This window comes from Lynx rufus, unplaced genomic scaffold (genome assembly GCF_022079265.1).
Source record: "Lynx rufus isolate CCGP_SWC_20201006 ecotype Redwood Valley unplaced genomic scaffold, mLynRuf1.p SCAF_3, whole genome shotgun sequence".
NCBI lineage: Eukaryota > Metazoa > Chordata > Mammalia > Carnivora > Felidae > Lynx > Lynx rufus.
This window is the reverse complement of record NW_025814845.1, coordinates 14,950,364-14,964,428: the sequence shown is the minus strand read 5'-3', so window position 1 is coordinate 14,964,428 and position 14,065 is coordinate 14,950,364. Positions and strand designations below refer to the sequence as shown.

General features: G+C 39.9%; 1 protein-coding gene across 1 annotated transcript in view; it reads right to left on the bottom strand.

The window, feature by feature from the left end:
• The window catches only part of LOC124520881 (cytosolic beta-glucosidase), a 108,144-nt gene extending 94,350 nt beyond the window's left edge, over window positions 1-13,794 (bottom strand). The window contains exon 1 of the mRNA XM_047091989.1: window positions 13,737-13,794. Within this exon, the coding sequence (XP_046947945.1) occupies window positions 13,737-13,794 (58 nt within the window). The remainder of the gene's footprint in view (window positions 1-13,736) is intronic.
• Window positions 13,795-14,065: the final 271 nt, after the last annotated feature.

Sequence of the window (14,065 nt, the reverse complement as noted above, 5' to 3'; positions counted from 1 at the left end):
TGTATCCTGTCTCCACAGTGTTGCAATTCCTCTGTTTCCTGCACTCAGTTGTCATTCTGGATTCTCAGCACCCTAAGAAGGGCATTCGTCCTGTTCTAGAACTTTGGGGCAGGAGGAGATGACTCCTGGACAGCATGCACTGTAAAAGCTATCCCCCAGGGGCAAGTATTTTTCTCAGTAGCTTTTTTTTCTGTTTCCCTTTAAAAATAATAATAAAGTTCTTTTATTACATAACTGTGGGACAAGGGATCAACCATAAGTGCTTAAAATGCAAAAGGTGCCCTACATTTAAACCTCTCCTGCTCAGAAGAAATACCCCTTGCAACATTTAAATCCTTTAACTTTTTCCTCCCTCTTCCACATGAAAATTGTAAACAGCACCATGCTGTTAATCTGTAACTTCCTAGCGGCATCATGGCAGATATAAAATACCCCCAAAAAACTTCAGCCTCTAAGAGAATTTGCCTGGCCTGGTTCCAACAGCAAGTCAACTCAAAGATTTTATAAGCAATAATTTGCTTTTCATTATTTTCCTATCACCAATCAGATTTTCATTGTACAACACAACTAAACAAAGAAAGGAGGGTTGGGGGGGGGGGGAACTTCCTAAATCTACCCTATGAATTGCACCAGGTAAAGGACTCTGTTTGCCAGTTAAATACAATGGCCTTATTTTAAATAATTCCATGTTAATACATGTTTTCTAGAATACCTTTATAAATCTGGCATTTGTGCAAAGGGGCTAATGGCATCCTTTTTTTGACTAATAGAAATCACAGTCTCCAGAGTCAGCTGAATCTTTTTATCATACCAACAAATATTTATGGATCACACAATGCTGCAGATACAGAAGCATGACTCCAGACTTTAAATCCTGGTTCCCATTTCCCAAGAGAAGTGAGAAGAGCTGGGAGGGAGTAAACGTGGAGACACTGACTTGAGGAGGGATGGGTCATGTCCAGATATTTGCACCCTAAAGAACTGTGAGCCCACTAACTAATGGGGCAGGAACTCCTGACAACCTGCCTCAATAGGAATTTGAGGGGTTTTTTCTGTAATTAAAATTTTTTTTCCAGAACTCCCACATACTAATTCACCCCAGATAACTTCACTTCTTTGAGTCTGTGTCTTCATCTGTGAAAAGGGAATAATTACACAGGAAGTGTGTAAAATGTCCGGCGTGGTGCAAATAATAGTTGTTAAGGGGGGGGGGGGCAGCCCTTATTGTTATTATTCCTGTCACTCCTGTGTTAGCAAGCTTTTTCTATATGTGGCTTTCATGTTTTCAAACATCTCATTAGACTTGCTAAGGTGTATTTAGACACATGCAATATACCCAAATGCATTTAATGACAGGGTATGTCGGAAAGCAGCTCTGCTATAGCTTTTGTCTTTTAGAAAGATGCTCTTCAGAACCAATGTATCATAGAAATTAAAAGCCCAACTTGAGGTATTATAGAGTCATAGTCCATTGCCTGGGGAGAACAGAACCATACATCCCCTCCAGACAGGTCTACCCTCGGTACCGGCGGGTCTTACTGAATCTCTATGCAATCTAGGTTTTGTTATATACTTGAAATGGTTAATTAGAAGAGGTAGGGGAATCTGAAATGTCACAGCAAGTGCCTCCTGGCCCACTGTCATGTTTCATGAATTCTCGTGCGGAAGCCATTTGGATTAAGCAGTGACCCAATCCAAACAAATTGCTTCTGTGGCTCTTATCTCCTATCACCTATTTATGTCCCAATACATCTGCATTGTGTGGCTCGGGAAGATCCATTAAGTCCTTGGGCAGTGTTTACGGCTAGTTTTTTTATTATTATTTCTTTGAGGCTCAGATTTCTCACATAAAGTGATAGAAAACTACTGTACAGACAGTACATGTTAACATTTTTTAAAAGAAAGGGGAAAAAAAGTATGTATAAGATTCGCAATTTCAGTCTGGGAATTCTCAGAGCAACCCTGTGGGTGAGAGACAATAATTTCTTGTAGGTTTTAGGTAAAGATATAATTTACCTTTATTTGCAGACACAAAACTCTAAGAAAACATTATGTGCCATCAATGCCTCTGGCTTTAAAAATATTTATGAGATTGAAATAGTTACCTGGAGGCAGACATTTCCTTTCAATGTCATAGGTCAGGCACGTTGGCTAACACCCCGGATGATATTGATGTACCTTCAAAACTTAAAATAATGTTTATACCATTTATTTATTCATTCATATATAGAGCACCCATCCTGAAGTATCTGGGACACTGAACAAGGTTTACATAAATCTGACTGTTTTTTCCTCTGGGCCATTTGGCTCAGTCTGATAGACCATAAATATTCAATAATACTTTACAATGACAAAGCATCTTTTATGCAAACATCTCTAAGCACATTATTCACCAATATTACAATCTCCTTTTTAACCTACTGGTAAAGTCACAGAAACTAATTGACTTTCTTCAAGGTCCCACTGCAAATTGTTTATTTTGTAGATCAGAGTCCAAGTGTCCTGATCCTAGCCACAACTAAAGGGAGAGAAAACAAACAAACACATTTTTTAGGTGCTTAGGCTGATGACCTACACTAAATATTTCTAAATTGAATCTATTAGGCAAAACGTCCTCCTTAAAGATGTTAAATGTTGTGATGCATCCAACTGAATTTTACAACTTTTGTTCCAATTTGCCCACGGCCAGTTACCATTTTCAGAGCCCCAACAATGACCTATTTTAATTGAATCCTGCTACAAACACTTAAGCTTTCACTCTTTAATCAAATCAGGTTTCTAAATAGAAATTAAAGTTGGAGCAGAACAGTGAAACTTTTCATGGAAAGGTCCAGTTAAGTAACGGTGCGGCTGTAACACAAAATACCGAAGCAAAGTGTGAAAAGCTGGGAATTACTCCGAGATTGGGCCAGTCTCAAACACGTCAGGTAATGCAAGTGAAAGAAAATACTTTAAATTCATTATTTTACATCTTCTTTACGTTAAAGTAAGGCAGCTTTAGTATAGAGGATTAATAAAATGGCAAAAAAAATTGAAAAATTTTTAAAATCACTCGCAACCATGACTGTCGTTAATAACACATTTACAGACTCCTAACCTCAGGAAGAGTAGTTGACCAAGGGCCCCAGGTCTGAGCCCTGAAATCCTCTGTCCCAAGTGCTGGCCTTTGCACTGAGGCCACACTTTCCTGGGCTGACCTCAGCCAGTGCTGAGTGTGGTGAGGCTACCATGACAAGCCTGTACCTGGGAGATGGGGGACTTCCTGACAGGTGACTTTGGCTCAAGGACTCCCTGAACTCCCTGGCTGGGCTTTCCCTTGAGCTGTCATGCAGTCTAAATGCTTCATTCAAAATTCCTTCTTCCTTCCCTCTCTCCTACACTTGTCAGACCTGCATCCCAGCCTCTTCCCACTCCAGTTTCTCTCATTGAGAATAAACTTCTTGCATGGTCAACACCATCCTGGCCTCTGCTTCCTGGCGGACCCAGTGTGACATGCCAGTGTGACATGGCAAAGACGATGGTGAGGACGATGGTGTTGATGATGGTGGTGGTCATGACGGTAGTCTAAATAATAATAAGGATTAACATCTACTGAGTTTGTTTGTTTTTTTTTAATGCCAGGCTGCATGCTAAGAGATTACTTGAGTTATTTCATGCACTATTCCCAATAACCTCCAAAAGGTAGATATTACCCACCTGAGAGAAGTAAGTCTTAAAGAAATTATGAAACAAAAACAAGACCACATTGCTTATGAAAGTCAATAAGCTAACTTATTCAAATATTTTTCATGTTTGTATCACATATATGAAGAGCCACTGCATCAACTCTGGGTAGTTGGGAAAGTTTTTCCAAGCCCTTAAAACAAACAAAGGTCAAGAAAACGAGTCAAGGCCAAGTAATTTAAACAATTGGGACCATTAAAACATCCAAAATAACAATACCCAGTCTCCAATTTTAGAATTTATTGACACTATTAAACAGACCACTTAATAACAAACTAATGGGCTTTTTCTAAATGAAACAATTGGTACAATAAAATGCACTTAAAAAGATTTATACCCCATAAGCATCTTTCTGAGAAAGAACACCAGCTTGGAACTTGTAGCAGCTTGCTAATTCAAGAACAGAACTTTCTGATGGCAGCAAATGCCGTTTAGAATAATTTGAGGTTTCTTTGACTCATAAACGAATTGACTTTGCTCAAGGTCTCCCAGGAATCACTGGGTCAGTCTTCATTCTTAGGAGATGTCTGCTGATGTCTCAAAACAACTCCCTGAATACAGAGTTTTCTGGACTTTTCATGTTAAAGTCTGATTGTGGCAGCTACAAAGTTTCCACAGTATGTCAATTGGCAGTACAAAGGGGTATGCCATTGGTAAACCTCTAAAACTCTTAATTTAATTATTAACTCATGTCAGGGAACAAGGTCCTCCAGTACATCATGGAAACAGACCTTTTGTGACTCTTCTGGCACAATTTCTCTCCAAAGTCATCATCCAACATCAAGCCAACCATATCACAGTTTTAGTGTGGTTGCATTTTGTCTTTAGTTAAGCCACAGAGAGTACACTGGGGTGACCCTGGCAGATGCTTGTCTCAGCTGTCTAATATCTATGCTGAGAAGGCCTCAGTTCTCCCTTCACTAAATCAGTTGGACGACAAGATTTATTGTATACCAACATTTGCCAAGTTCTCAGCATTGTGGGGAACCAAAGGATACATTAGAGTCTCCATCACCTCCATCCCCATATCTTGTTCTTCATGCAAACAAAGTAGGCAATGGTCAAAGCCCTTTGTAATATTTCCTCCCGTGAAAGACCCCTAGTCTCCCACACTGTGTTACAGAGTGGTAGATGCACATCTCTAATCCGTGCCTGCAATCTAGACCTGGATAACAATTTGTAAGATATATGAAGTAATGGACCATCAAGAGAAAATGTTGCTCTTTCAAAGATCCCCAAGTATGCATCTGTATGATAGACTACAATGACTCCAAAGGAAGATTATTGTCTTTAGAGTAAATAATGCACTTTTTCCCCCAAGTCTCAAAGCCTGTATTTAAATGATTATTCATGGGTGTTGTGGGAGACTTTAAGCCTTAGCTTGGCAATTCCCAACATAAAAATGTGTAATGTTTCAAAAACCTTGTTTATGAGTCACCTGCCCAGAAACTCACCATTGCCTCTTACATTATATTGAAATTCCCAAGCCAACCCCCAAAATCTATTTATCTCATTACACACCTGAAGGGTATTCAGTGACACCTACCCCTATTTACAACGTTGTTCCTTTGAGAAAATGTCCTCTAAATTCCTATTCAAGTGACATGTAAATACATTTCTCCCTGTACTCAGGGGTACATAGGGAGAGACAAGAGGATGAAAATGAGAAGTGAATGAGCTCAGACATTCAGACAGCGATCAGAACCCTGTTAATCTTATACATACATTCAAAAAATGCCCTTCTCTACATGATTATTGCTCATTAGGGTTGAAGAATTATAGCCTCCACTATCAAGACAGATATTTTCAGAATCTGAAGTGACTACCACCCTCCCCTTGGTACCTAAATGAAACATAAACCTAGGCATAGGAAGATTTGACATTGACTCTGAAACTGTCCAACCTCTTGTCTATATTTTCAATATTTCCCCTAACTCCTTTAAGTGCCTATTATAATTAGTATACATTTTAAATAGGTTTTTAAATGGGTGCATCACGAAAATATTTTTCTGTCTTGAATCAAGGTAAACCCTAATAAATTTACAGTTTCAAAATATCAAATAGGCCCTTTTAGATTAAAAAAAGAAGAAGAAGAAGAAGAAAAGAAAACTTACCTTGGTTTTTTTTCTATTATTAAAATGTAAAGGATTTTTAAAATCTCATTTATTTTGTCAATTGGTTCTGCTTAACATTCTTCAGCCCAGTCCACTCTCAATTATCCATGCTAAGGAAGGGGGATCAGTGGCCTGGATAATCTAAAACAGCAGACAATTTTAAAAGCCCTTGTATTTGGCCCGGGCATACTTTACAATCAAACTCTGATTATCCACACTAATGAAAGGAAGATCAGGCACCTTGAGAAAGATCCAAAGCCAATATAGATGTGCTCAGCTGGTTTAGGGCACCTCGAGGCAGAGGCTAATGTAGCACAGTAGAAGGAAAAAACAGGGCTCCAGCTATTACCAATGGTGACCACCCATGCTATCCAAAATACCAACACACAGCTACAATATCCGTATCAACACCACTTATGATGGTAGTCTTCTTTACATGCATGGAGTCATGTCCAAATGCCACCATGTAAAAAAGCATGTTGTTTCAAATATTTAATACAAGAGCAGATTGTTCATGTATACTCGAAACCTCTTTTAGGGGTTCCCTTTGCCCCTCTCCATCCCCTGCCCCTTACTACCTTTACTCAGAAAAGTCACATACTCAGAAGAAGAGTGTAAAGGATAGAGATGAAAGAGGCAGTATGTTGGAGTAAGAAAAGTTCCAACTTGGAAGGTGGAAAGACTGGACCTCTGTCCCGTTGGTGTCTGATCATGCCAATAGTCAGGTGTGCACCCAAGCGGAGGGAATAATGTGTGCAGCAGTACATGAAGGTCATGGCACATTTAAAGAATGGCATGTGCTTCATCTTGGTCAAGGAAGAAGATACAAATGAAGAAAAGCAAGGGGTGAAGCTGGCGATGTAGTGAGAGGTGAAATTACAAAGTTTTTTTTTTTTTTTATGCCATGCCAGAAGTTCAGAAATTATTCTGTAGAAGATAGAAGACAGTAATAATGTTTTTAATCATTGTTAAAATTTATTAAACGCACACAGGTTGTCCAAGACTGCTCTAAGAATTTGATGTTAATAAACACATTTAATGTTTACAACAACCCCAAGATAGGCACAATTATTGTTGCCATTTTACAAATCAGGAAACTGAGGCCTGCAAAGCTCAGGTATCTCCCAAGATCCCTGACTGGTGGAGTCAAGATTCAAACCTAGCCAGTTTAATTTTGGAGCTCTTGTTATCTCTCACAAAATGGAATGATGTGGTCAGAATTTGAACAGACCACACTATAAGCACTGTGCTGGAGAGACTGCAGGAGTGTAGAGGAGCGAAGGGTATTTCAAGACGATAAGCGCCAGTGAGTTCCAGAACTAAAGAAAAGGCAGTAGTAATGGAGGAGAGGATGTAACCAAGAGGTTAAGAAGAGATAGAATAAAAAATAATTGGTTAAATAAAGAAGAGAGTAAGAGGAAGAGTCTAACATGAGTCCCAGAGTGCTGGCGTGGGCACTTTGTGATGGCCTAATAATTTTTAAAGAACCACTTGACCTTGTGCACCAGTGAACTTACCTGGAAAGCAACCCCTACCAGATGGGCAGGCCCAGGAAGGAACAGCACAAGTAATGCTTTTTATTTTCCAGTACAATGCTGACACATACTCATCCAAATAAACAAATGTCCCATCTTAACTGATGAATTTGGTGGTGACAAAAACAACAACAACAACAAAACTAATGTACAATTATGTAGGCTAATATATAGAACCCATACTCCAAACAAATGATTGAGGTACAGCAATTTTTTCTTGTTTTTCCTGGTTAAATATATTGAATCACATTTAGTTTTTCATGTAACATCCATGAGCACTATAGAAAGATAAGAAAGAAAAAGCACAGGCTGATGAGAAAAGATGCAGACATGTTATAGCTTATCAAGATAGTTGTTAAGTGTCATAAAAAAAGCCAAAACCATTTATAGAACACTCATATTCAGGTGAAAAATATAAAAGGGTATGTGTGCATAAAAGTCTATGGATGGGGGCATCTGGGTGGCTCAGTTGGTTAAGCTTCTGACTCTTGACTTCAGTTCAGGTAATGATCTCCACAGTCCGTGAGATTGAGCCCCAAGTTGGGCTCTGTGCTGGCAGCACAGAGCCTGTTTGGGATTCTCAAGCTCTCTGCCCCACCCCCATTCACACGCATCCTCTCTCTCAAAAATAAATGAATAAACAAATGTATACAAAAAGACTAGAAGTATATTAACCATGAACTTGAAGAGAAGTGGGGGCAGGAAGCATGAAAGTAAACAACAATCAGACAGAGAAAGATAAATACTGTATGATCTCACTTATGTGAAATCTTAAAACAAACAAACAAACAAAACTCATAGAAAAAGAGATCAGGTTTGTGGTTACCAGAGGCAGGAGGTGGGGCTTTGGGGATGGGAGAAAGTGGTCAAGAGGCACAAACTTCCAGTTATGACATAAAATAAGTACTGGGGACACAACGGACTACACGATGACTACAGCTAAAACCCTGCTACATTTGCCAGTTGCTAAGAGAGTAGATCCTAAAAGTTCTCATCACAAGGAAAAAAATACGTTTTTGGTGAGGGCGATATCTATATGAGATGATGGATGCTAACTAGACTTATTGTCATGATCATTTCCCAGTATGTCTAAGCCAAATCATTATACTATACACCTGAAATTTATACTGTGTGTCAATTACATTTCAATAAAATTGAAAAAAAATTGACTTCATAAAAATACAAAATTCTAAAAAAAAAAAAAAGCAAACAAAAATATTCTTTAAAATCCTCATTATCTGGAAGTTATTGAGATCTAAATCTTGTCTCTTTCTCTTCATATATAGTCCTTTATGAAAAGACTGACTGTCATTAGTTCCCACCCACTTATACAGAACCCTACTTCTTATAAAACCAGTCCTGTTTTAGTTAAATAGAACTATTTGACTTTTAAAAACAACCTAACTCAGACACTGATATCAACATAATCTTTCATTCATGAACATGAACAGGCTCTCAAGGATCACCAGACATTTGACAAAAACAAATAGCATGAAATATATGCAAAAAAATCTCAAAATCTTAAAGTGATACAGAGGGAAGGAAGGAAGGAAGGAAGGAAGGAAGGAAGGAAGGAAGGAAGGAACTTAATTTTTTAAACAAGCATTCTTAAAAAGATTTGAGGTGTGATTACATCTAGAAAACAAAATACAGCTTCTTAAAACTGAAGCAATCAAAGAATAAATTTGAAAACCTAAAACTATGATTGCCACAATTAAATATTCAAGAGGAATTGAAAAACAGAATGAATGAAGCTAAAGTCCAAATTAGTAATCTGGAAGAAAAAGTTGAGGAATCAACCCAGATCCAGAGAAGTACAAAATGTAAGAAAAAATGTCTCCCATATTCACCCCATGAAGTTTCAATAAAAAGAGATCAGCATTGGGAATTCTACAGGTGAGAAATCTGAGGCTTAGAGAAGTTAACTCATTTAATTTTCCAGCAGTATACAAATAGAATCAGGCATATTCCAGATGTGTCTTACTCATAAGCCCAAGACTGAAATTCAGTCAGTACCTGTAAGAGTGGCCCCACTCTGATTGGTTCATGTAGGTGCCAGCCCGATCAATATCAGTAGTTTACAGCTGGCCTCCACTCTTAATGGTCAATGAAGATGATAGTCTGCCCCATACCAGTTGTTTATGGCTGGCATCCACTCTCACTAATCAATGCAAGTGCCAGTCTAGTCTATACCCATTCTTTATAGCCATCATCTTCTTGGGTAGTGAATCAGTGGATGAATATTTGAACATCATCCCTGCCCCAGCCCATACTCTTTCAATGATGCCTACATACTTTCATGGTACAATCAAAAAAAGGGATGGATTAAATACGTGAGGGGGATTAAGGAGTGCACTTGTTGTGATGAGCACAGGGTGTTGTATGGAAGTGCTGAATCACTATATTTCACACCTGAAACTAATATTGCGCTGTATGTTAACTAATCAGAATTTAAGAAAAACTTAAAGGGAGGCGATCACTGAGATTTTTGTGGGTCACAAATTTGAACCTGCGGGGAAGAAATAAAGGTGGTTTCTGTCATATCACCCTTTAAGCTATGAGAAATTTCATGGATAAATGCTTCCCTCTCTTCTTCCTTTTTCCTTACACACCAAGAAATAAGCAGCCATGCTTTAAGTCTTTTTTCTCTCCTTTCCCAGGTGGTCCAGACAAAGAGTAGATCTATCTGGTAAACTCTATCTGGTAAACTCTGTCCTAGAAGACTACCACAGGCAGTCATCCTAAACTGGAATGTTTAAGGGGTTTAGCAGAAAACAGGAATCAAGATAAACAGGAAGTGGTCTAAAGAAATATAGGGCCTGTGCTGACATCTAAAACGTGTAGATGTCATATGCCTCTGGCTCAGGTTTGTGTAGACTAGATGAGTTTTTAAAAAGGACTAGAGAGGAAATAGCCTGAATAGAAATCACCACAAATGGGATCTAAAACCAACTTGAAAATTCAGCTGCCTGTTTATTCTCCCACTTTTAAAATGCAAACATAACCCCAATTTCTTAACTATAGCATTCCATCTTTGACATACCAAGGCAAACAGAAGGCCAAAATTTGAGCCCAGCCCCAAGTTCTGCCAACACAAAGCCAAAGTTAAAGCTAAATCAACATTCAAACGTTATATTGGTATCCAGTGCAGCATCAAAGGTTGATAATGACATTCATAAAACTGAGGCCTTTTCCTCCCTAAGAACCACAAACTCAGATCCCACCAGGAGGTGTTGACGGAGTAGTTTAGACTTTGCTCAGGATTTGTGGGATTCTGCAGATCTTGTTCACCCCTTAAGAGCCTTCCCTGAAATCACTGGGAGTTATAAGCTCATAAGAGCTGTAGAACTGGGTCCTAAATGTTATTTTCATAGCTCCTCTGTGGCCTACCGAGGGAGTAAACAAAATGCCACTAAGCTACCTGCTGTTTTGTGTCTCTCATTCCCTCCAGCCAAAACAGAGGCAGAGGTGACTTCACAAAGGGTTAAAACTCATGAGAAATGTTTTTTTGTAATTAAAATACTGCAGGAGACTCACTTCTGTACCAACAATGATTATCTGCCTTTTTTTCCTGCCTCTTCGTCTAACAAACATATTTTACAGGTTTTACAATGTTCTTTACAACTCACCTAAAACACATAATTTTCCTCCTGCTTATATCACTCGTTTATTATTTATTTATTAGATTTATATTGTGCTTTCCTCCAAAAGGCTCAAAGCACCACACAGCCAACTCTTATATAATAAACATTTCATTAAACTCTTCTTAAAAGCTATAAACAGGGAAGTAGCCAGAGTGGGGGCAGAAGAGATATGAAGGACAGTAAGAAGGAAGAATCAAGGGTCAAGTGAGATAAGCAACCAAATAATCAATATATTAGCAGGCCCGGTGATCAGAAAGTCCTGTCCTGACCCACCTACAAAGACCCTGACAGTGCCTTCTATTCTGAGTAACAGAGCCAAAATACCCTATTTCTGTGTGGGGGTGAGGCATGGGTATGCCGGGCAGTGGGGAGGCGGGGGAGTATTCTCATTATCTCTCAGGGCTAGCAAGAGGGCATGTGAAAACAAAGATACCTACACAGACAGCTGTGTTTTGAAAGCCAGTGGAAAGACATACATGGTAATGCTTTATCACACATAGCCAAAACGTTAGCTTTTTGTTGTTTTTTTTAACAAATACAATTTACGTTTCATCCTCAGTTCTGTTGAGGGTATGTGACTTCTTCCAACGGTTCTGTAGACTTTCGGAACCAGGGCAACCTAAAAGTTCAAGGATTCTCAAAATCAAAAAGTGACAAGGCGACTTCAGCTTTTAAATCCCAGGTCACATTGATTTGACAATGCCGTATGACAAAGCCACTGACATCCCGCATGTGTGATCTGCACCACAGTGGAAGGGGAGCTACACTCTCCCAGCAACTGCTGGTGGAACTAGTCCGGAATGAGCAAAGAGGCAATGTATTCTAACATGCAGAAAAAGGGGAAATCACCATTCCCCTTAGGTGGAGCAGACAATGTAACTCTCCCGTCAGTAAAGGAGTGGAAGAGACCACAGCCAGGAGAAAGAATCACCATGATAGGACTAGTGTTGCTGCTCTTATGCTCCAGGCTCTCTTGTGCTCCCCTTACACATGCTAAACTCTGTAATCCTCAGAACAAACCTACAAAGTGGGAATGACCACTTTCCTAATTTTATAAATAAGGAAACTGAGGCTTAAGTTATTTGCCCAAGGTCACTCAGTTAGTAAGTGCCTGAGCTAGGATTCAAACCTAGCACAGAAGCATAGGTGGAAAACCACAAACATAAAAAAATCATTCTGTGAGTTGACAAGGAGAGAAGTCATGTAGGATCAAGTCTCCCCACTTCAAAGCTGCTAGAGAGTTAACAGCACAGTGGGAGGTTAGGGGCCACAAATAAAAATCCTAAAACAAGGCTGCAGCAAGCTCAGTACAGAAGGGCATGAACAAACTGCCTCCAAAAGACAGAAGAGCTATGGCAACCCTGAGGCCCTGTGAAGACAGGAGCTCAGAATGGACCGGTAAGGTTATCCCTAGGTTCTACATGAAAAGGACCTGGAAACTGGCAGCTGAAATCTATGATATCGTCTGGTATAACTGATTGCAGATTTATGCCAAGTTAACTTGTAAGTTCCACAGAGTCATCCCCAGAAATCCTTTTGTAACCCCCTCGATATAAAGACCATGCATTGAGCACTTACTAGGTACCAAGCATTTGACATACGTCATCTTATGTTTGTTGTTGTTGTTGTTGTTTGTTTTTAGTATGAGAGAAAAAGAGTTGGGGAGAGGGGCAGAGGGAGAGAGAGGAGAGAGAATCCCAAGCAGGCTCCACGCTCACTGCCAAGCCCCCCACAAATGCAAGATCATGACCTGAGCTGAAATCAAGAGTCAGATGATCAACCAACTGAGCCACTCAGGCAATTCCACATCATCTTATTTAAACCTCACAGCAAATGACATAACATAGATACCCTAATTTTCCCCATCTTACAGATTGGAAGCACAGAGAGATTGAGTAACTTGTACAAAGTCACACAGAGCTAGTAAAAAGTAGAGTCTGAGGAGTCACATGGCTTGTTCTGGCCCCCAGAACTGTGAGAAAATAAACCCCCCAATTTATGGTAATTTGCTACAGGAGTTCTATGAAACTACTACAAGAAACTCTCTTAGCTTTGTTTAGCCCAGAGTTTCCCACATGGAAAAGATATGTATATATGGAGCACAGGCTCATCAGTAGTAGGACAGAGACCAGGGCTCCAACTCCATTAGACCTCCAGCTCCATCCAGGGTGCTTTCTCACACCCTGCGGTTGGCCCCTGCACTTATCAGCTGCCCCAGAGATGGGATGGCACACTAGACTAGTCTCTGCTTTTTAGCACTAAAAATAGAACCGGACACCTCTTCCAATGGATGAACATCCTCTAATAAAGTCTCTTGTATTCCTTGAAGAAATTTACTGAGTATTTTCCCAGCCAACAGTGGAAATTAATTTTTTGTTGCTGTTGGGGGAATTTTGGCAAGAGTGTTCAAGAAATCAATGACAAAAGCAGCTAGTCCAAGGTAAATTGATGTCTCAGATAAACTTGAACTTACTGAAATTACAGGTGCAGCTCAGTCGTCAACCCCTCACTACCACCAACCTTGCCGAAAGAAAGGGACAAAGGAATGTGAGCCTCTTCTGTGTGAAAAGTGACAGTTTCACTTCTACGATTACAGACTCACTAATCCCTTTCCTTCTTTTCCTTTTGTCTCCTCAGCCTCACCCTCTTCCCTAGGCACACAGACCCCACCAGAAGTAATTCCATTCCAGCCCTAGTGAAGGGGAAGGAGCTTCTCCTACCTTCCACTTGATAAGCTGCAGTGGACGCCCCCCATCCAAATCCTGCAGGGAAAGCCATATTTTCAGAAGAGGGCCAGCTAGACACTCAGCCAAATGGGAGTTCTGTGCCCTTTAGTCAGAGGAGCCCAAGAAATTGTGCAAACAGTGTGGGGACTCACCCCGACCAAAGTCTCAGAATGCAAATGTGTATGCAAACAAGAAGGGAGCCAGATTAAATGATCACACTTGACTGGCCTTGGCCTTGATACAAATCCAAGACACTTTGTAAAGGCAAGCATTTCCACTTTCTTCTCTGGGCACACCCTGATTTTAACAGAGTTAGACCAGCC